At 39.7% G+C, this 21,396-nt stretch overlaps 1 protein-coding gene across 1 annotated transcript; it reads right to left on the bottom strand.

Moving 5' to 3' along the window:
• Positions 1–1,994: 1,994 nt before the first annotated feature.
• si:ch211-1i11.3 (mitogen-activated protein kinase kinase kinase 5) lies at positions 1,995–21,369 on the bottom strand. The gene is made up of 28 exons (XM_042423091.1): positions 20,587–21,369; positions 20,344–20,483; positions 19,327–19,514; positions 18,970–19,138; positions 18,307–18,413; positions 17,929–18,099; positions 17,598–17,710; positions 16,931–17,090; positions 16,588–16,738; positions 16,289–16,393; positions 16,009–16,058; positions 15,334–15,429; positions 13,614–13,698; positions 9,550–9,683; positions 9,009–9,136; positions 8,192–8,328; positions 7,976–8,081; positions 7,668–7,825; positions 7,294–7,492; positions 6,812–6,980; positions 6,277–6,442; positions 5,321–5,506; positions 5,047–5,152; positions 4,503–4,746; positions 4,148–4,260; positions 3,220–3,317; positions 3,041–3,117; positions 1,995–2,606 (listed from the first exon to the last, which is right to left on the bottom strand). The coding sequence occupies exons 1-28, from the start codon at positions 21,113–21,115 to the stop codon at positions 2,510–2,512; spliced, it is 4,182 nt and encodes a 1,393-aa protein (XP_042279025.1). The 5' UTR covers positions 21,116–21,369; the 3' UTR covers positions 1,995–2,509.
• Between the last annotated feature and the right edge of the window lie 27 nt (positions 21,370–21,396).

The raw sequence follows: 21,396 nt of genomic DNA, 5'->3' as shown, positions 1-21,396 counted from the left end.
AAGCCTAATGCTATTGTGTTATAAAGCGTATTAGAATAAGGGAGACTCAGGGGGTTGCACTCACATTACATTCAATTATCAGTAACAAGAAGTAAGTTTGAGGTGACAGCTGTTGTCTGCGTTGTAGCTGCGATAACTCTGATTCACTGTAAACGTAGCACGTTGGCATAGATGTGTCAAACATTACAACAGCCACTTTATGTGAATTTATATTGAAGTAATCTCTTCTTGACAGACATAAAACTGTCAAGAAGAGGACGCCTCTTTATTTATTGATGGAGATGCAATTTGAAAACATTATGTCCAAAATGTACATCTGCAAGCTCCAACCATGTGCAATATAAAGCAGTGTGGATACAGGTTTTCATTGCAGCCAGATAGTATTACAACTGATTTTACTGTTTAAATTAGAACTAATAAATGACTAACAGGCTAAAAACATGTAGCTCTAAGTGGCACCTGGTTTGATGGCACTTTAGATTCTTTCACTCTCTTTTCATTCAAAGGTTTTAAATGAGGTTTTCAAATGATTCAGTCAGTAATAATAGTAGTACATTAGACTGCATATATTATACACAATGCTCACCATTAGCATATAGAAACCTTACATTGAGACAAACCTCAACTTTTGAACACTAGTTCAAACATACACTGAATAGAAGTGTTTCTCTGTGTGTGTTATCATAAATCTATTTATAGGGAAGCAGGGGAGTGGAGTGAGAAGACAGGATGATGCCAAATTGAATTTGGCTGATAGAATCTGAATCTAAGAATTCATTTTTGTTGTTCCACCATCCAAGGACTCCTGGGGAAGATGCTTGGCTTGATTTATTGGCCCTCTATCTTCTGATTTTTTTTTTCATTCTGGATTATTGCAGAAGTAAATCAAAGATTGTCATCTTCACCTTGAGAGGCTTAATCAGTATTTTGGCCAAAGGGGATGGAGAGTTCTTTGGACCGCACAATGATGAATGAATAAAGGATGTCATAAATCTATGGACATAGGAAAAGGCAAATGCCAGTTTTAAATTATTGTAGGCTTTGTGCACAAGCTACACACTGCAGCTGATTTTAATTACATGGATGACAGCGTGTAACGTGAGGTGTTATAAAACATATAACATACATAAAGAAAACTTTAAATTATGGTGTCGTTTTTGCAATATCTTACATTGGATTGGAATATAATCACACTCAAATAATGACATTGGGTCACATAAGGTCTTGTAAAAGCATTATGATGCATTCTTTAACATTACACAGCTGCAGACAATTGTTCAAAACAAAAATTCTGAACAAGACATTACTCATATTAGCGAACGCTATAGATATTAAGGACCAAGCCCAGGCTCTCAATGAAGTCATGTTCCCAGTGGCCAAGCACTGAAGCTGACGGTAGTATTGCATTTAACACAGATCTGTGCAGCTTATCAAAATAACTAACATCCTCTGATCTCACACATGAGCACTGAGATTACCAGGCAGAAATGACACAGTGGAAACATATCATCAGATACATATACACAAATGTCTTCTTACACTTGTGTTGAGTTTACAACTGTTACATTCATTCCCTAAGTTTCTGATCCAGACGTTTGCTTTCTGCTTTTGTTTCTATATATTCTTCTAATACGAACCTTTACTCAAAACCAACTTCTAGGTTTAAACCTCAAACCCAAATATTAACACTCAACTTCCACCTTGAAGATGTGAGAACCAGGTAAAATTACTTCTCAGAAACAAGTCCTTGCAACAGTAGACTTATTCAAAAGAGTAGCGTAACACTAAAACACACACACATACAGTAGACACATACACACAAAGCCCATGATGCTGTTTCTAAGGAGATGTCAATATTGTGAAAACAGATGAGGAAACGCATGTGGAATTTTAAGACTGTTCACCACTTCATCACTTCTTCCAGCCTACGTCACACCCTCAAAACAGTCCTCTCTGCCTGTTACAAATAGCTGTATGCAGATAACAAACCAGTGTGAGGGATTCAATGTTTGTTTATTATTTGAATAAGAACAATATATACAGTACAAATAATCCAAATTTTCCTCCCTAGAATGCAGAGACATTCATCTTAAATAAGGTATACTCTTAATAAATTAGGTCCTGCTCAAAACAGCATCATCAGAACACACTTTCTTGTTTGCAGACAAATCAATATTCAACTAGGCAATAATTATAGTCCCACTTGCCAAAGCCCTGAGAAGATGTAAAAAAAAATAATGCTGACAAGACCTAGCCTCAAAGTGAAAATTATTGCATTCTACTTTACACGCTCAAAAACTGGAAGAAATGGTCAGTATCTTTTCTTATCATAAAAAGATATCTTATCTTAAAAAAAAATACATTCACAGTTCAAGAAAGTAGCTATCTATCCTGCTTTACATCAGTCCCCTGCAAAGTCAGTTATGTTCACCACTACCGCTCATCCTCCAGATGATACAGGACCAGCCTGTCAATAAATCTGTCCTTTGATGTACAACATCAGCAGCCATTAAAGAAGAGTGTCCTCGCTGTCCTCAGTGTGCTTGCTGAACTGGGTCTTCCTGTGAGCTGTGATAGCTGCCCAGATTCGACACAGCATACCTCCTCTGAAACAGCAATAAGGGACAGATTTAAATACAGTTATCACAAACACCACAGGGGCTTTTCGGTGTAATGTAACGGAATAGTTCGACATTTGGAGAAATAGAGGTGCTATTAGGAAATAGGCAGATTTTGTTACCTTTGGAAAGAGCCAGGCTTGCTGTTTCCCCCTGTTTCCAGTCTTTATGCTAAGCTAAATGGCCGCTGGCTCGAGCCACATACTTACTATACAGACATGAGAGTGGTATCAATTTGCTCATCTAACTCTAAGCAGGTACATGAATAAGCATATTTCCAAAAATGTCAAAATCTTCTTTTAAACTAGCAAGGCACAGTGGATGCACTGTATCTTTTTTTCCACAACCACCTCTGAGGGTTATCCCTTCCTATGTTTCTACATGGACAGATTGTGTGAGAGTGATGTGTGGAGGCAGTTCACCTTAATCCACAGTACATCAAGTCATCCCTGCAGGCTATGTAGAGGAGGCAGTCCAAGGTGAAGTCATGACAGAGCAACTAGAAAACAGGATCACACAGGTGTGGATTAATAGAAAGTGAATGAGTAACATTAACCATCCTCAGGAGTGAAAAATAAGGTCAAGCTATAGTTAATTTTACCTTATTGATTGTATTTTGGTCTACAGGGATAGCCTCGAGCCAGTGCACCATAACCTTCACATCTGGATTAGAGCTTTTCTGTGAATCCAGCCCACCATCTATGTTGTACAGAGATCACACAGCCAAATGGTGCACATTACAGGTATACAGTATCTCATGGTGTTGATGTTACACACAACAAAAACAAACTCGTCCAGTTTCCGCAGCCTGACAGAATAATCATTATCCAAACTGAAAAGTCAAGTTTGAGCACATTAGCCGATGATCCAATGGTCTACGCCTTTGACAGAAACCAGTCAGGCAGAAATCCAGGGCCTAAAGCTGAGGTGTGGTAGGGCTTGACTGGTACAAGTGTTAAGAAACTGTCTGAGAGTCACTGATTGTATTGATAAACTAAAGAGGGTTTGGTCGCTTGATGTTATACTGGTCATGCTGCAACTTGTGTGGTTAATCAAAGGACTATGGGCTGACATCTTACAAAGTCTTAGATAATGTTTTGCTCCTCAAATGAAAAACATCTTTAGATAAATATAAAATATGATTTATCAACTTGTATGTATATCTTCCATTTTAATGTGCCATTTTTGCTTTACCAAATATTACGAGCAGGAGAGAATCATATCACAAAAAGACTTACTATACCTGGATTTAGAGGCTTGATAATGACACCTGATCCAGATCAAATAAAATATGTAAATAATCCTGAATGTTTGTTTTAACATGCTTAGAGTACTGGAAAGGTAGATTTTGACAAACTAAAGCAAAGCTATTTGAAAAGAATATCTAATATCTATCTAAGATAATCTAATGATCATGATCTGAATGAATCAGCACAACTTGTGCTCCAAAAACAAATAAAAGCATGTTTAGACCCACTATCCAACTCACTTTGTACTAGCACCATAGATATAGTGCTATCTAACTTTACCTTCAGTGTCTGCTGTGTTTCTCAGTGCATCAATTTGTTCCTGTTTCCTCTGGACAGATTTCCTCAGTAGCTCCTGGTACTCTCTCTCCTTCTCGCTCAGCTGACTCAGCAGTCTGGAACATAAACAGCCATCATCATTCAGCAGAAAGCAGTGCAACTCAAAATTCTTATCAATCACTGTGTGCTGCCAAATTGAGAATCCAGTGTTAGGGTTAATTACATTTTCACAGTAAAAATTGTAAATTTCAATTGAAAACTACATACATCAAAGGAAGAAAATACCAGAAAATGGGATTCTTTCTTGACAGTCATTAAGAAGAGGTGTAGCAAAACATAACAGACAACCAAATGCTACCTTCTGGTTTCTAGTCGAAGGTCTTTCAGTTTCTCACTGAGTGGACAGTTGGTGTTGTGGACTAAATCTGTGGGGGGGCTAGGGCTGGCTGTAGCCAGGAGCTCATTCATGAACCCTGGATGCTGTGTGTCTGCTAGCTCCATCAGCTGGTCGGGGACAATAATTACAGGAGTGTCTGGGTCAGCAGACTCCTCGGGAATGCTGTCCTCAATCTCAAATGAGGACTGCAGCTGGAGTTTCAGTTCTGAGAGACAGAGAAGGGGTTGGGGAGAGAAGAAGGGAGGAGGCACACAAGGAATAAATAAACAACTAGAAAAAAAACTTGAAACGAGATGAATAATGGAAATTGTATATCAAAATGTAAACAATCAAGCAATCACATATATGAATGACAATATGGGCAGTGAATACAAGTAGAGAAAATATAAAACGAGAGCTGGATGACAATGTTTCTTACACAGACAGACTTTAATGTCAATCTTTTTCTAAAAACAATTTAAGCCAAACTATTGAACTTATACAGAAAAATGTATGCCAGCTCTACCTGGGAGAAGCACTGTGATGGCATCTTGTACCGCCTGCCTCAGCAGATTGTCTAGAGCAAACATCCAATGAGGTTTCACCTGCTGTTGCCTCAACACCTTTTTCACCTACAAATAAAGACAGACAGTTTAACATGAACTAAAGGAGAGAGATTCCTGAGAACACTTTTGAGGTGATATTCCACCCAAAAATCTCTCAAAACTCTTAGCCAAGCCTAAAGCTGATGGCAGTATAATTACCAGGAAAACTATGTATTGAGTCCAAAGTAAACCTACCGCATCTTGGAAGCTGAACAGCACCGCCTGCAGGCTACTCAGAGGAACTGCAGTAGCAAGCAGCGCCGCTCGAAGGTCCAGCAGGCTACTGGTCAGCTGCTTCCTGTCAGGGGAGCGGATGTTGTCTCGCAGGCAGCTAATGAGTTTGGTAATGTGGTCTGCAGTGAGTGATGGTCCCACGCCATGCTTTTGAGAGAAAATAAAGATTTTAAAAAATGAGGATACAGTAAGTTCTAGAGGTACTTAAAGACTTTCTTTTAATCTCTCAATAGTGCTGTTCATTTGGACAGTAATACAGTAGAGGGTTGTTTTTCCAGTTTATTTGGCAGTTATTGACTGATAAAGGATTTCTATGTATGATGGAATATGATTATTTGGAAATGACTTTTTCCAATCACCAATATCATTAATATACTGCATGTTCACATTCTTTAGTTCCTTTATATTAGGCCTTTGAAGTCATGTAGTATTGCAGTGATATCAGTTTATATTCATGAATTTGATTATGAATTAAATATTGCACATAACACACAGAAATAAATGCACAAAAACAATGTTTTCTAATGTTTCCTCCAATGAGTATGGTATTTTAGGTTTAGGAAAATAGAGTTGTTGCCTCTAAAATTTAAAAGAACTGCAGACAGAAAAAGAACCACATTCACACACGTTTTTTAAAACTTTTTGTCTGCACTCACAGCAAACTGACAGTTAGTTAGGCCATATGGCTGCTGTTCATGTAATCTTGATCTTTAATCTCTTTGATCTCTTATCTTTTGACAGCACAAACAGTGCGACAACACGTTTGCACAAGTCTTGAAATTTCAAACTAGAAGGGGATCCAGAAATATTGGGCTCATAAACTGTCCTTCACACATCACGACTTTACCTACTGTATGAGCTAAGACTTTCCCAATACTGACTGACTGACTTGTTGGATTTTTTTTTTTTTTACCCACCTGAGGCACAGATTCCTGTATATTAGAGACAACATGACTGATGTAGTCAGTGAGCACTCGATGCAGGGTGGCTCTCCTCTCACTGTCCTTCCTCAGCATGAAAAGACCAATATTCTCCTCTGTGGAGGCTGGACTGCTCATGTCTGATAGAGAGTCCTCAGGTAGTCTGGAGAGCAGGGGGCAATAAAGGGATCAATCACACTAGATCAGCAGATTAAGATAAAAAAGTTATGTATCTACAGAGATGAAAATTACAGGAAAAAGAAATGACAACATGGAGCTGTGAAAAGCCACAGTTCAATAATGTATATGTGATTTACAGGTAATTTCATAAGTAATACCTTTTTAACTGTAGACTATGGCATTTAATACAGTGTCACTAAACCCTTTTCATGCCCTACACAGGATGTAGACTCCCCGGCCTATATGACTGCAACTTCAATGCGGTTTGCCACTGATGTAAGATCCTGTAGAACCACAGGCGATGCAAAGATTGTAAGGCTATAATCTTTTGTTGAGCAATAATCTAACTCACGGCAGGAAGCTGCTGGTGCTAGGTGGGCTTTCTGAGATGTCATCTGCTATGAGGGTGGACTGGGGCCTCCTTAGGTCCAGGGAACAGGACAGGTCAATTGAATCCGAGTATGAATCAGTGTCCTCCACAAGGACAGAGATTGGTACAGACAAGCTGCGTTGATAGTTAGCTGCAAAACCCGGCGAGATTACAGTTAGATACTGTATGTTAGCATTAAAAAAATCTATAAGAGAAACCAGATTTCATAATAAAACTAATACTACATATGTGCAAAAACAATAGTTAGTGAGTATGTTTACAAGAAATTAGATAAGGAAGAAATAGAAATGTGATAAAAAGAAATGTGATGATTCAAAAGAGGAAGATGACTACATTTTGTAACGGATATGGAAAGCAATTTAGATACATGCACTGATTAAAACTGATAAATCATATTAGAAATAGGAGTAGTTATGGGAATTTGAAGTGCACTGAAGCCTCACTAGCAGAAAGGTCGATAGCTTCTGATTCCTGCAGAGCCTTGGCCCTCTTTCTGGGAGATGACCTGAGGAACGTGTCCACCAGCAGCTCTGTGGCTGTGGCTCTGTCGTCTGGGTTCGGCACGAAACAGTTCATGATGAAGCCCTTCGCCTCGCCTGACATGCACTCGGGAACCTTGGGGTGGATCTTGAACATGCCCACCTTGGAGAGATCGTTTAAAGGTTACCAATAAAGTTTGACTATCTCATAGTATTGTGTGAAACAAATTGTGAGAACATTTCATTCAGGACTATCCCTTTAAGAGAATTGTGAAAATAGCGATATATGCATGTATTAAAATCTACATCAACTCCAGCTACTAATTTCCCATCTTTACCTTGAACATAGCTGCCTGAGGACTTCCCAGCTCATGGAAGGGTGTTTTGCCTGTTGCCATTTCTATAATAGTGCACCCAAGGGACCAGATATCAGCCGGCTTCCCATAACCCCGAGGCCCCTGGTCTATAATCTCTGGGGCCATGTACTGGAGAGTTCCTATTGGAAAACCATCATAATAGTGACTAAAATGCAACTGCTGTGATCAGTTCACAGATAAAAATATAGTATATCCTTATGATGCAGTTAAATCTATAAATAGGAATCACAATCGAGGTTATATGTGTTTTCAAATATGCAGCATCTTACCAGCAAATGTCTCAGTGCAGGGGTTGATCCCTGCTAACCGTTTGGAGGTTCCAAAGTCAGAGATCTTTAATACTCCACTATAAGTGTTGATCAGGACATTGTCACCCTGCAGCAAAGATATATTTATCCACATAAAGATGTGTCACAAACACTCCCATCCCATAAAGCTAGGATGAAATTATAGTAGAAAACATTTGCCATGGTTACTCTGCTCACCTTTATGTCTCGGTGAACTATCTGGTTGTCATGAAGGTATTTGAGCCCCTCAAGGATCTGTTTTGTGTAAAAGATGATAGTGGCCTCATTGTCTTTCAGAGGACCCCATTTGGAGCGCAGGAGAGATGACAAACTTCCTGCAGGCAGAAATGAACGAAACATCATTCCTACTATTAGTGTTTCATTAAAGGATTACAAAATTCTCTGGTTTAGTTGGAAAACAAGGTTATTTCCCAGGCATTTCTCAGCTACATCTGGCAATATAAACCCAGCTATTTCTCGACATGCTTTATTATGTCATTGTCTGAAGAGATTTTTCCTCCAATCAGCAGGATGTCTTTGGAAACACCCACTTCCTTAAAACTGACTTCCAGTACATTACACAATCACACATGCACATACAATTCTGAACACAGATGGTTGTGAAGACAGACATGGACTTCCTTGACAGCCTAATAAAGGCATCATGTTGTATTAAAGCCACACTGTAACTGGGGAAATACAGACTTGAAAGCAGGGGCAGGGCTTCCTTAAGTTGACACTTCCAAGGAACCACTAAGTCTTTGCAGAACCCCAACACCCCAGTCTGTTAATCATTCCAGTGAAAGTTTCAAAGACCATTATTTTATCTGGTGACCTAATATTAATATGCCTGTATATAATTATTAGTTTGTAGATTTCATAAAATGTACAGTATTAGCCCACATCTATGTGCCAAATACAAGAGAAAAGGCATCAATAATTGCATAAGCAGATGTTGATGCATAAAAAATAAAGGAGAACTGAAAGAGATTGTTTAAATCTTAGGGATCAATACCTCCTGGTACTTCTTCCATGAAGATCTTGATGAAACCTTCCTGACTTAGAGAGCCCAGGTACTGGACGATATTCCTGTGCTTCAGCCTCTTGTGCAAAGCTATCTCCTCGTGGAGGGGCTGGGAATACCTGGAAGACACAAAGAAACAACAATATGAGGTTTTCTGAATGTTTCAAGGTCATGTACACAATATCTAATATGAAAGTTGATTATTTTAAAACAGTGACACACACACACAAATAAAAACTACACATTTTCTTCGATGAGATTCATTATTCTCACATAACACTGCAGCACAAGTTTAAGCTCTTTATAGAGTGATAAGCAAGGAATGAAAAGTCTAAACACTCCCCCAAACTCCCCCAAGATTTCTAAAGAGCACTGGGAATCCAGCGCATGCCAGTGAGTGTAATCTCTGCCAAATTGTTTCCCATTATGGTTATTATGGTGAGAACATCCATGTGAGAAACACTGTGGCTTAGTGTATTCCCGTGAAAGAAGACTCTGAATGAAAACCAGTGTGAGTGTTTGTTTCCCATACGTGCTGTCTTTCTCAGGGATCTCCTTGATGGCGATGCGTACTTGGTTGCTCAGGTCCCTCCCAGCGTACACCACGCCGTACGTCCCTTTACCCAGAATCACCTTGTCGCCATTCTCATTGGTCTCATAGATGTACTGCAGCATGAGAAGAAGATGGCATGAATGAGTGTGGGAAGACTGAAAGTACAAGTGTCTGAGGAATTGTGAGGAATTTCACAAGCAACAGCAAGTAGCGGAAGAGACACATCAGAGTGAGAGAACAGATGTTTCATTCACAGACTACTGAAGTGAAAACAGAGAGCTCCACCTCACCGTCCCCACTCACAGCCTCCTGGACCCCACATCCACAGAGCCCCTCCTGTCAACAGCAGATGACCTACACTACTGTTCTGGCCAGACCAGCTCCTCAGCCTGCAACCCAACACATCTCAGCATCTTTCAAATGAAGCAAAACCCAATCTGATAAGAAAATATTAGGTTCTCAAGGTCACCTGTGTAAAAATTGTTCATGTGTTAGTTTTATTTTATTTCATCTTCTGTTGAGAATTTCAATGAGTTCATTTAAAATAAACTGTTGAGGTCCAAGGTTCAAGGTCTTTACTCCTCAGAGTAAAACCTCTGATTTCTTAAGTAGTATAAATAGTAATGACATCATAATCCTATTAAAAACATGGTGTAGAGCTGATGTACCCACCAACTGCCCTCCAAACTACAGAGAGGTTGTTGTTATTCCCAGAAATTATCTACCGTTAGTCAAGGCAGAGATAGACTCAGGAGGACTCATTATATGGTACAAGTCAAATCTACACAAATCAGTATAAATTCTCAAATTCGAAAAAAAAAATTTTGGATGAAAATAAAAAGAGATCTTCTGTGATGACATATTTCCCTGGCTTGAGTCAGAGATATGCCATCACCAGGGGCACAAAAATACAATAATCTGTGGTGATTTTAATGCCCGAACTGGTGCACAACCTGAAGTCAGAGGGGACTCTTTGGGAAGGTTCACTTATTGTTCAACTTGTGGCAACAGCAGTGTAGATTATACGATCACATAGACCGCTTCTCTTTTGATGTATTCACAGTGAAGTATCAAACCCCTTTATCAGACCACAACCAAATCACGCTCTTCCTCAAGTACAACAATATCACACACACAAAAGAGTATAGAATCTAACTCTTTCTGGGACCAGTGGATCTCTGTCTGTCAGTGTGAGCCTGAGGAGCTGGTCTTCCAGGATGGACACATATGGACCGAACATTTTCAGACCTTATTTGGGCCAACATCACCAGGAACTGACTTAGAAACCAAACAAATACTTGAAAAACTACAGAATATGGAATTGATAATGAAAGACAACCAAAACTCCCTAGATTTCCTGAGTACTATGAATGATTTGAAAACGAAATTGAAGACCCTCAAAAGCAAAAAAGCATGTGGGCCTGATGTAATACTAAATGAAATGCTGAAATACAGCCCGGAAAAAATTGAGTGTGGGATATTTTCCTGAAAGTTGGAGTAATGGCCTTATTTCACCTACATTTAAAAGTGGTGACAAATTTGACCCTCAGAATTACAGAGGGATATGTGTCACCAGCTGTATGAGCGAGGTGGTCTGCAGCATCATCAACTCCTGTATAGCTAAATTCCTCAATGCCTAACCATCACACATCTGACCATATCTTTACCCTCACTGTTTTGTAGATTACAAAAAGCCCTTTGACTGTATTTGGCATGAAGGACTCTTTTATCGATCATTAGAAAGTGGCACAGGGGGTAAAACTTATGATTTAATTAAATCAATGTATTTGAATAATAAATGTGCAATGAAAATTGGAAACAAAAGAACCAATTATTTCAAACAGTACCATGAGGTGAAACAGGGCTACAATTTGAGGCCAATCCTTTTCAACACACATATATATACAAATACATTTGCAGAAGAACTGCAAAAATCTACATCCCCTGGTGTGACTCTGCAGGACACAGAGGTCAAATGCTTGCTGATGACCTGATTCTCCTGTCTCCCTCCAGAGAGGGCTTACAGCAGAGCCTGGACATCCTCCACAAGTTCAGTCAAACATGGGCACTAACTGTAAATATGAAAAAGACCAAAATATTGACCTTTTAAAAAATGATCCAATTCTCTGAAAAATAAATTCACATTAGGAAATATAGAGACTGAGCATACAAAACATTATACATATTTAGGCTTGAATATCAATTCCACTGGACATTTTGGCATGGCTGTGAACTGAAAGAAAAGGCAAGAAGTGCTTTTGACTCCATCAAAAGAAAAATTCTGATTGACGTTCTAATTAGGACCTGGCTAAAATTCTAAATTCGGTAATAGACCCAATAACATTATATGGTAGTGAAATGTGGGCTCCATTAACCAGCCAAGACCTCCCAAAATAGGGAAAACATCTGCTGGAAGCCCTGCATGTAGAACTGTGTGTAAACATACTTAGAGTTCACAGACACACAGCCAATAATACATGCAGGGCAGAACTTGGCCGGTACCCTTCAATAATAAAAAATTCAAAAGCAAACCATCAAATTTTATAAACACCTCCAATGTAGCAGCCCTCACTCCTATCAGTACAAAGCCCTTCAATGCCAATAACTGAATTAAGATAAGAGTTCCCTGAAGCTCTGCCCACACACACCAAACAGTCTGGCCCAACCAAACCATATCAAAACAAAAAGAAAATGATATCGACTATTGGAACAAAACCACCGAATCACCAAGTATATTAGAATTCTATTTGACTCTAAACAGGAGAGTACATGGTGGCAGAGTACCTGACCACCGTGACTGATAGAAAACATAGGAAAACACTGACAATGTACAGACTGAGTGGACACAGCTTGGCCATAGAAAAGAGGCCGTCACAAGCAGAACAGGCTACTCAGGGAGGCCAGACTGTGTTCACTTTGTCATAAAAGAGAAGTTGAGACCGTATCTCACTTCCTATGATACTGCGAGAAATATAAGGATTTGAGAGAGGTTTTTATAAAAATAAATAATACACAGTACTGTGCAAAAGTCTTAGGCTCTAGAAGTAAAGTGAGAATGCTTACAAAAATATTGCTATAAATTGTTTTAATTTATCAATTAACTTCTTACAAAGTTGAGTAAACAGCAGAAACCTAAATGAAATAAGCAGCAGTTCTCCTCGGTACAACTGCACACAGTTTTTCAGGTACTCGGCAGGTCAGTTGTTCCTGCATCTTGGAGAAGTTGCCACAGTTCTTCTGAGGATTTAGGCATCTCACCTGCTTCTGTCTCTTGATGTAATCCAAGACTGACTCCATTATATTGAGATGAGATCGGATCAGATCAGTGCCAAGCTATCTGTTGCAGGACTCGTTTTTCTTGTTGTCGCTAAAAATAGTTCTTTATGACTCTGGCTGTATATTTGGGGACATTGTCATGCCGCAGAATAAGTTTGGGACCGATCAGATGCCTCCCTGATGGTATTGCATTATAGATAGGAATCTTAACATCTAAAGTGCCAAAAACTTTTGCACAGTACTGTATATCCTGAGTTTATCCATCTCCCCGATCCTCAGAAACTGCCCTATCTATGTGGGGAGAAAAGTGAGTGTGCAGTAATAGCTGCAAAATATGTTAAATGTTGTCACAGTCTAAGACAGACAAGCTCTGTTTTAAACGTTTCTGAGTGATTGCGTCTGTAAGAAAATGTCTTCAATTATACTGTATTTGATATGATTGTTGATATTTGAATATTATTGTATATTTATTGCTAATCATCTGCCAATGTTAATAATTTTCTGTACTGCTTTGGCAATATAGATTTCTGATCTGTCATGCCAATAAAGCTTATCTGAATGTGAATTTGACGACAAAATGATATATTGTATGGATGGATTGATGGATTGGATTGTAACATTATGTGGAAAATATATAACCATGCTATGGGAATAGTTCTTCTTGGGAATTTTGACCCCACCATTTGAGTTTGTTTTCTACTTGTTGAGGCAAGTGAGACTAAAATAGAGCACACTCTGTGTCAGAGGGGTGAAGGGGTGTAACTCACCTCTAGTATTCCCTCGGTTAGATGGTCTAGGTCCTGAGCAGGAGCTTCAGCCTGCTGAAGCAGAGAGTTCACCAGCTCACAGAAACTGGTGAGAGAGCAGTGTGCAAAGATATGAATGTAGATGAGAATATGCTGGTTAAATAAAGGCTGAATTAATACCAGTAAAAGTAACAACAACACAGATAACATGCTTGTAGACTTTGATCCAAATAATTTACCCGTAAAAGGCCAACGTCCAGTATGTAAACAACTGAGTTGACTTAAATTGAGCCAGTTAACCCAAATTTCAAGAGACAACATTTACAATATTATCCTACTAACCCTTGGCGGTATGTAGTCATGCATATAGTTTCAGATTTATTTCTAATTCTTTGGTAGGATATAGTTCCAGTAAAATTTGTCTACAGTCGTTCATATTAGCATCACAAAGAAAACTGACTTAAAGGTGAGTGAGTGATTCTGGAGAAAGATTGTTCAATACACTTTTTGTCAAATTCAGCAAATATCTCCTCACGGTACGCTAGTTGTCCATTTTGTATGCGCGCTGAAAAAAAAATCTGGGGTTCATACACAGCACTGGCTCCATAAATGGGAAACGAAGAAAGCGACTGAGTAAGCCACACAAAACTATTCTAGCCATCAAGAGTCATCAGAGCAGCTGTCTGTGTGAGGACATGGTGGAGGGCTGGTGAGAGAGAGGTTGTGGCCAATTCACATAAGTATTTTCTCACGGAACAGATACGCTTGGATTTTATTAAAATGTATCAATCCACACTAAATCCCAGACAGTCTCACGGAGACCCCGCTGCGTTTTTTTACATTCCGGATCTGTTTCTGTCTAGTTAAGTGAAGCGTAATCTGAGCAGGCAGCTGTTTAAATCACACAAATATCCCGCTGTATATGTGCACATATGTGAACATATTAACCATATCAATGAATCAATAAATACAAACACTGTTGATTTCTTCCCGACATGCAAACTGTTTTGGTTCAGTAAAGTTCTGCTGTCAGTCAGCCTGTTGAAGGCAGTTTGTCTGGTCGCTGTCCTCTCAGCTCTGCAGGAGCTGCAGATGCTTCTGTGGACAGAGACGCTGAATGCAGGTCGAGTGAGAAATGGGGAGACCGCAGAGAGGCGGAGAGCGTGGATGGAATATTGTGTTCACATTAGACACGTGATAATGTGTGAGAGAAACAGAAGTGACTCTGACTCTGACACATCTCTCTTGATTTCATCATATTTCTCTTGTAGCCGTTGCCTTTGGTAATGCAACGACTAATGCTGAATGAGCATGAAGGGAGAGGTGTATTTATTTGGGTGTTTAGTTCAAATATCAACAATCTTTCTCCAGACTCACTGACTCTACCTTTAACTTCTATTATATTAGGGTGGCAGCAGTAGATGTTGGAAGGATTTTTTTTTTTTGGTGATTTGGGTCAACTGGCTCTTTTTACGTGAAAGTGAGCTTTCTAGAAATAAAGGAAATATGACTCATATGTTGTAATTACTTCTCACTAATTTCACTGCACTGACTCCACTTCGAGATTAGCCTGCAAAGATAGCTTGTCTAGCTTCTGATTATCTGCCTGCATCCTGTAATGCAGGAGTCTCAGCCCATCTATTTATGAATCAATCCGGCAGATAGTCTGTGAGCAGATCATGTGCGCTACCTTTCTCACAAAACCCCACACTGTCTCAGTGCCAACCTAGTAGTCACTCACCCATGACAATGAAGCTCAGAGGGAAAGCACAGCTGGAAGTCATCTGAGTTGTAGTGGACATACAGGAAGCAGCTCCGCTCATCAATCTTTGAAGCACTTTAGAGGTAAAGTAAAAGAGAAAATAAAGATTTTACATTTTTCAAATAGTCCCTAAAATGATCCCTAATTTATTTGTTTAGAAAGTGCATTGCAAAGTGTCAAAAAAAACCTATGCAAAAGAATTCTCCTCAGACTAAAACACAGTCTATATCTGTCAACCCCTTTTCTGTTCTAGGGAAACAACAGCTAATGTTTGCATTTCAGTATCAGCTTTGGATAAACACCAGGAAGTAAACTGCTACATTCAGTAAATGCTAATGAAGAGCAAGGCCCTGCTCCAGTGAAAAAAGGTGTTTCTCATCTTCCCTTAAAATCACTACAGAAAATTACCCATGTGGCAAATCAGCAGGCTAAAGTACACAGTAACAATGATCAATAGCCAGAGTGGAACCAATAAAAACCCTACAAGCAACAAAGAATTAACAGCCATATTGACAGAACAAAAAATCTGACTGACAGCCAAGGTTTCCCAGACAACCCTTATGTTTTGGGTCCTCTGGCTGTGAAGGCTTGAACACACCCAGAACTGACAGCAGATATTTGAAAGATGTTAGCACACGCTGTACTTCACTATACCTCACTCCTCGAATTGCAGAGGCTGGGAAAGTCCACTGGTGTAAGCCTTTCTGTTGATTCAAAGAGAAAATTATGGTGCATACACATTCAAGAGACAGAAAGCAAAACAGCCCCGAGGGATAAGGTCATTTTTTTCACACACAGTGACGATCAAACAAGTGCAAGAAAAATTGTTTCTTTCTTTTATCATGCAATCTATTCAGCATTCTGTGTTTATGACAGCTGTATTCAGATTAGGGAGTGGGTGCGGGGGTGGGGGAATCAGATTGTGTCTACATACCTTTAAGGGTGTGACGTGTTTCAACTGGACAGTGCGACTTTCATCCTCCTCACTCACACACACTATAGCTGGCTGAAGGACTTTGCTGGGCTCCAGGACGAGCACCTGAAAAGCAGGAATTCAAACTTCAAATTCTATTATCAATATAGCTGCTTTAGTGATAATGCAAACTCTAGTCAGAAAGAACACAGTAAATTCAAGAAACTTTTGTTCATTTCTAATGGGGAATGAAAAAATACATACAAACAAGATTCAAGTTATTTAAGTTAGTTACTGTTAAGGTAATTGTGGTCTCTTACTGGGCAGCGGTCTGTGGAGACGGTGGGTTTACAGGCCTGCAAAAGCAGCTCCATCCACAAGTCCATAGTGTCCTGTTTAGGGGATCTCACTTCAGGTGGTTTGGAAAATTGACGGTACAGGATGTATGTCTCCATAATGGATGCCACATACCTGAAATAAAACACACTGAACTCATTAATCCACATTAAATTAATATAGGAAGATTCTGGTGAGATAAAGAAATCCGGTTTCTAATCCAAATGGTGTTTTGGATTTTTTGAATCATCTGAATCCAGATAATGATTAAACACCTTGTGTATCTGTGTATTTATGACTAATCAAGATGTGATGCTTAAGCCTCACCAGATCGGGGCCTTGAGCCTGTAGAGTTTCTCAGAGGCCTCTATGACTTTCCTGTGTTCGTTAGCGAGGATGTTAGCTCCCAGGTAGAAGCCTACATCCCAGTAGTCCTTCATCTTCTCCAAGCTGCCCTTCCTACCAAGCAGGGAGCTTAGGGTCACACCTAGATCGCGATGAACAAAATATGTGCAATACAGACATTAAGTTAGCCAATAGAGAAGTAACACTTCTTGATAAGTCAATTGTAAAGACTATAATGTAACTGAAACAATTAAAAGTATATATCATGTGTATTGTGAAATGCATCTCATCTTATCTCAGCCACCTACAAAATGCTTAGCATTACCCCTTTTATGATGGAGTTTATGGTTAATTATAATAAAAATGTAAAATTTACTAGATATTGCATCATATCTGTAGAATATCTGCAATATCACCACAATTGTATGTACAATGTATTGTATGTACAATGTAAAATTGTGGCCTAACAAATTTTTGCAGGTTGCATCATGACAAAGCTTACTGAAGGAGGTTTACACCCCTACAAGATAAGATTGTGATGTGTGAGTATTGACATGATGAGTCTGCCGACGTATTATATTGTATTATCTCTAGGTTATCAAAACAGGTTTTTATCAACATCCTGTTAGACAGAGAAAGCATAACGCACCTATTTTTCGCAACTCAATGGATGTATCAAATTCATGGCCGGCTGCCATCAGAAGGACAACATTGTTGATGCCCGAGTGAAGAGTTGGCTCTGTCTCAAAAGCTTTTCCATACCTGAAAATTCATATAAAGACATTTTTGGTGGAAAATACTAGAACACATACAGATAGAGTGAATAAAGTGCTTCAGAAAAATTGCATAAAATGAACTTCAAACAACAATCAGAAAAAAGGTAACTATAAAACAGGGTCTGTAGTGACAAACTGTAGTCCAAGTGCAAAAAACAAACAAATTCCAAATTTGATGCGTAAAGGTGCACAAACTGGATGTACCAATAGCAGGCTTGGTCTCTGCTGCTGTGGTCAGTGAACCCAGAGCTTATGAACATGTCTTTGAAGATGCGTCCACAGAGGCAGTAGACATCTGACGCCACCTTGCCCCCTGACTCCACAATGGGCAGAATCACATCCAAAGCCTTAGCACGATCTCCTGGGTGATTCCTCCTAGGATGGGAGGATTTGATAATATCAACAATTATGCTTCTTTAACAAAGCCCTTTATATCTTGTATACATACAAAGCAAATTCAGGCTTCAGGCTGAGAATGGCATTAAAAACATTAAGCTGAAACCAGAAAAGAAGAGATTACCATCGTTTAATTATGTTTACTTATAAAACAAAATATGAATGCAATAGGATCCATCTGAGTACCTGTTTAGAGCAAATATGTAGTGAAACTTGATATTCTGATGTCCTGCCACCAGACACATCGGCAGGTTGTTTAGAGTCTCCACCAGTTTGATTATGCCATCGTAGTCCTGAGAAAAGAGGGTGCAGAATTACAATATATTATTTACCATACTAAAATCTGATGACTTTTTTTAAACTAGCAATACCCATATGGGACACCTGACATACAATCTGATCCTGGCTTTTGGTTCATCGTGACTCTTGCAGGCTCCCACACGTGCCTGCTTTTGCTCAGTAATGCTTTAATAACAAAACACAGGCTTTTTCATGTTTCAGACAAAATAGGCACCTATTAAGTGCTGAAAGATCTAAAGATGTTTTAATTGTCAATAATTATATGTTATAAGTTTCTAGTTTCAAGATTTCCCAATATGTGTATTTGCATTTTTCCATCTCATATCACTAAAAACTGGACCTATTTATTACTAAACAGGTTATAGACAGTTATAGAATGACTCAGGTACAGTGAGCTTGTAATGGACATTTTTGTCCTCATTTCCAAACATTTTAAACAATTGATTGGTTGAGTGAAAAATAGTCCAATTAATTGTCAATAGTTGCAGCCGTACACCTATTATGCACTCACAAGAAAATAGATGCAAAAAACACACACATAAAACACACCTGAATGTCCCTGTAGGACAACAGCAGGTTCATGACTATATCAGGGGTGAGCAGCTCTACGCTGTCCAGGCGTTTCTGGATGCGGCTCAACTCCTTACTCAGGGCTTGACCACTGAACCGCTCCCGTGCCATACGAATCTCATGCCTGATCGACTCCCGGAAGTACTCACTGTCAGTGTAAAGAGCAGAAGGGTCGTAACGTTCCACACTTTTACGATATTCAGAGAATCAACTGAGAGAGGTTAAACACTGAGGAAGCAGTAAGTTACAGCATGCGCAAATGCATGTGTAATCTGAGATGGCAATGTTTTGGAAAAGCGTGTGATGATGAGCAGAGCCCTCCGGTTCGTGCCTGACCTGGACTGAACATTTACATTGTTGAGCAGATGCACCAGCCTCTCCACCAGCGGGGTAAGCAGGGGCTCCAGCTGGAAACTGGGCTGGATCAAGTCTTTGATACCAGTCATCATTGTGGCATCGCAGGCGAACACTTTTCCCTGAGGTGACACTACGTAAGGGATGAATGTGTAACTTCCGCACTGCTCCTGAAGAAGACAATGCATGTATCATACAGAGACAAAGTCACAGCAGGGTATCTGTGTGGTGTCAATGCGGCTGAGGTGTTTTTGTTTTAAATACTTCGTTTTCTATTTCAGGCACACTCTCAGATTAATAAATACTTCAACTTCTCAACTGTGAAGGTTTGCTGCTTTTCTTATTTTTTTAAAAATATAATTGTAAATTGAATATTTTTGGATTTGGGTTCCAGGAAATTGCAATGGGCATTTTTCAATATTTTTTTTTTTACATTTTTCCATAACAAACCATTAATCTGTCAGTCAAGAAATTAGTCAGTAGAAAAAAAATCAAAATTAAAATATTTTTTGGTTGCAGGCATGGCCATATTAACCTGCTACAGTAAGTGGGCCTGGGACAGTGCACCCCCTGTATCCCCATTTCCTCCAACTCCCATTCAGCACAGTGCACACAGTAGAATACACATGACATATTGATATTTTGCATAGAGCCCCAGAAAACAACCAGTACTCCTATGATAGACACTCTGGCCAGATTAAATAATAAAAGTCTTACATGTTGATATGACAAGATTTTGGCCCCAATACCAGAGCAGGCCCCAAGATTAGCTATTAATGTAGGACTCTCCTTAAAGCCCCTTTCATTGCAGTTGAGAGATACATATTCAGAAACAAATCAGCAATTACTACAATAATTAAAAACTACACAGTGCTCCTGGCTTTTTGGGAGAGCTCCAACTGGGCTAAGTGCAGCCCTTGTTTAATCATTGATTTATCATTATCAATCATTGATTTTCAATAATAAACAAGGGATTGCCAAGGCTTTTATGTAAGTTACCTTGACAGCCTGTAGATCACTATCTTGCTTGTAACAGTAGAGAATTGTGTTATTGTTCATACTGAAACTTTCTCTCACTCCAAGGTGATAGAAAAGGGAAGGCTGGCAGAAAGTGTCACTCATCTCAACCACTGCTACATCTGTGGGGGAAATTTAAAAAAGGCTGGTCAGTTTGCGTAATTGGCAGAGTACTGCGTGTGGATGTGTCATCCATTGGCCTCCGCTCAGCATGCCTGCACTTGCCTGCATTGTAGAAACTATCCAGGATATCTGTGGTCCCCAGGGATATTCTCTCAAACGGGATGGTTTTGAACACGGCGTGTGCGTCCGCGCAGGCTTCCTTCAGACATTTCAGTGACAAGTTCTCCTCCGTCTGCGGCACTGATGCGTCCTCATTAACAATGTATGCCACAGATACTGCTCTGGTCCGACTCCGTGGAGAGACGATCTGTTTACCCGAGCCGCTGGCGCTCAATTCCATCGTCAAAGGGTCCTGCCACAAACTTCCAGCTGAGACCCAAACTGGGTCTTTCCTCCTCGGCTCGTGCAGGCTCATCCGCCTGCGCTCTGTCGTGTACATTTTCTGCCTTGTTATTCCGCAATAGCAACTCAACGCATGTCCTTCGTCGGGAATACTTCCATATAAATGCAACAGCTGGTTGCGTGGAGCGTCGCCGCCTCCGTTCCGCTGACATTCCCGGTACTCCTTTCCTCTGGACCCGCCCTCTGCTCCACTCGCTGACATTTTGAAAGACTGTCTCGACTCTCGCATGACCTCTGCTGTGAAAAACTATTATTCGACGAGCTTAAATTTCTGAAGAAAACTGATGTGGCGGTAACAGGGAACCAAGTGAGGATGACGTCTGAGCGTCTCACTCATAAAAGGAACTTCTTTTATTCTCTTCCTGGTCTCTCGTGTAGAATTATGAGCCTGATAAATAAATGAATACAAATAAAGTAATTGTGCATACGTTGTGTGTAATAAATTCTTTCAGTACACAAATTCTTCTTAATGTCTGCTAACTTGTAATTGAGCAGAATGTTTTCCAGAGC

The sequence above is a fragment of the Thunnus maccoyii genome, chromosome 10 (assembly GCF_910596095.1).
Source record: "Thunnus maccoyii chromosome 10, fThuMac1.1, whole genome shotgun sequence".
Classification (NCBI taxonomy): domain Eukaryota; kingdom Metazoa; phylum Chordata; class Actinopteri; order Scombriformes; family Scombridae; genus Thunnus; species Thunnus maccoyii.
The sequence above is the reverse complement of the archived record's forward strand: the minus strand, read 5'-3'. Positions and strand labels throughout refer to the sequence as shown.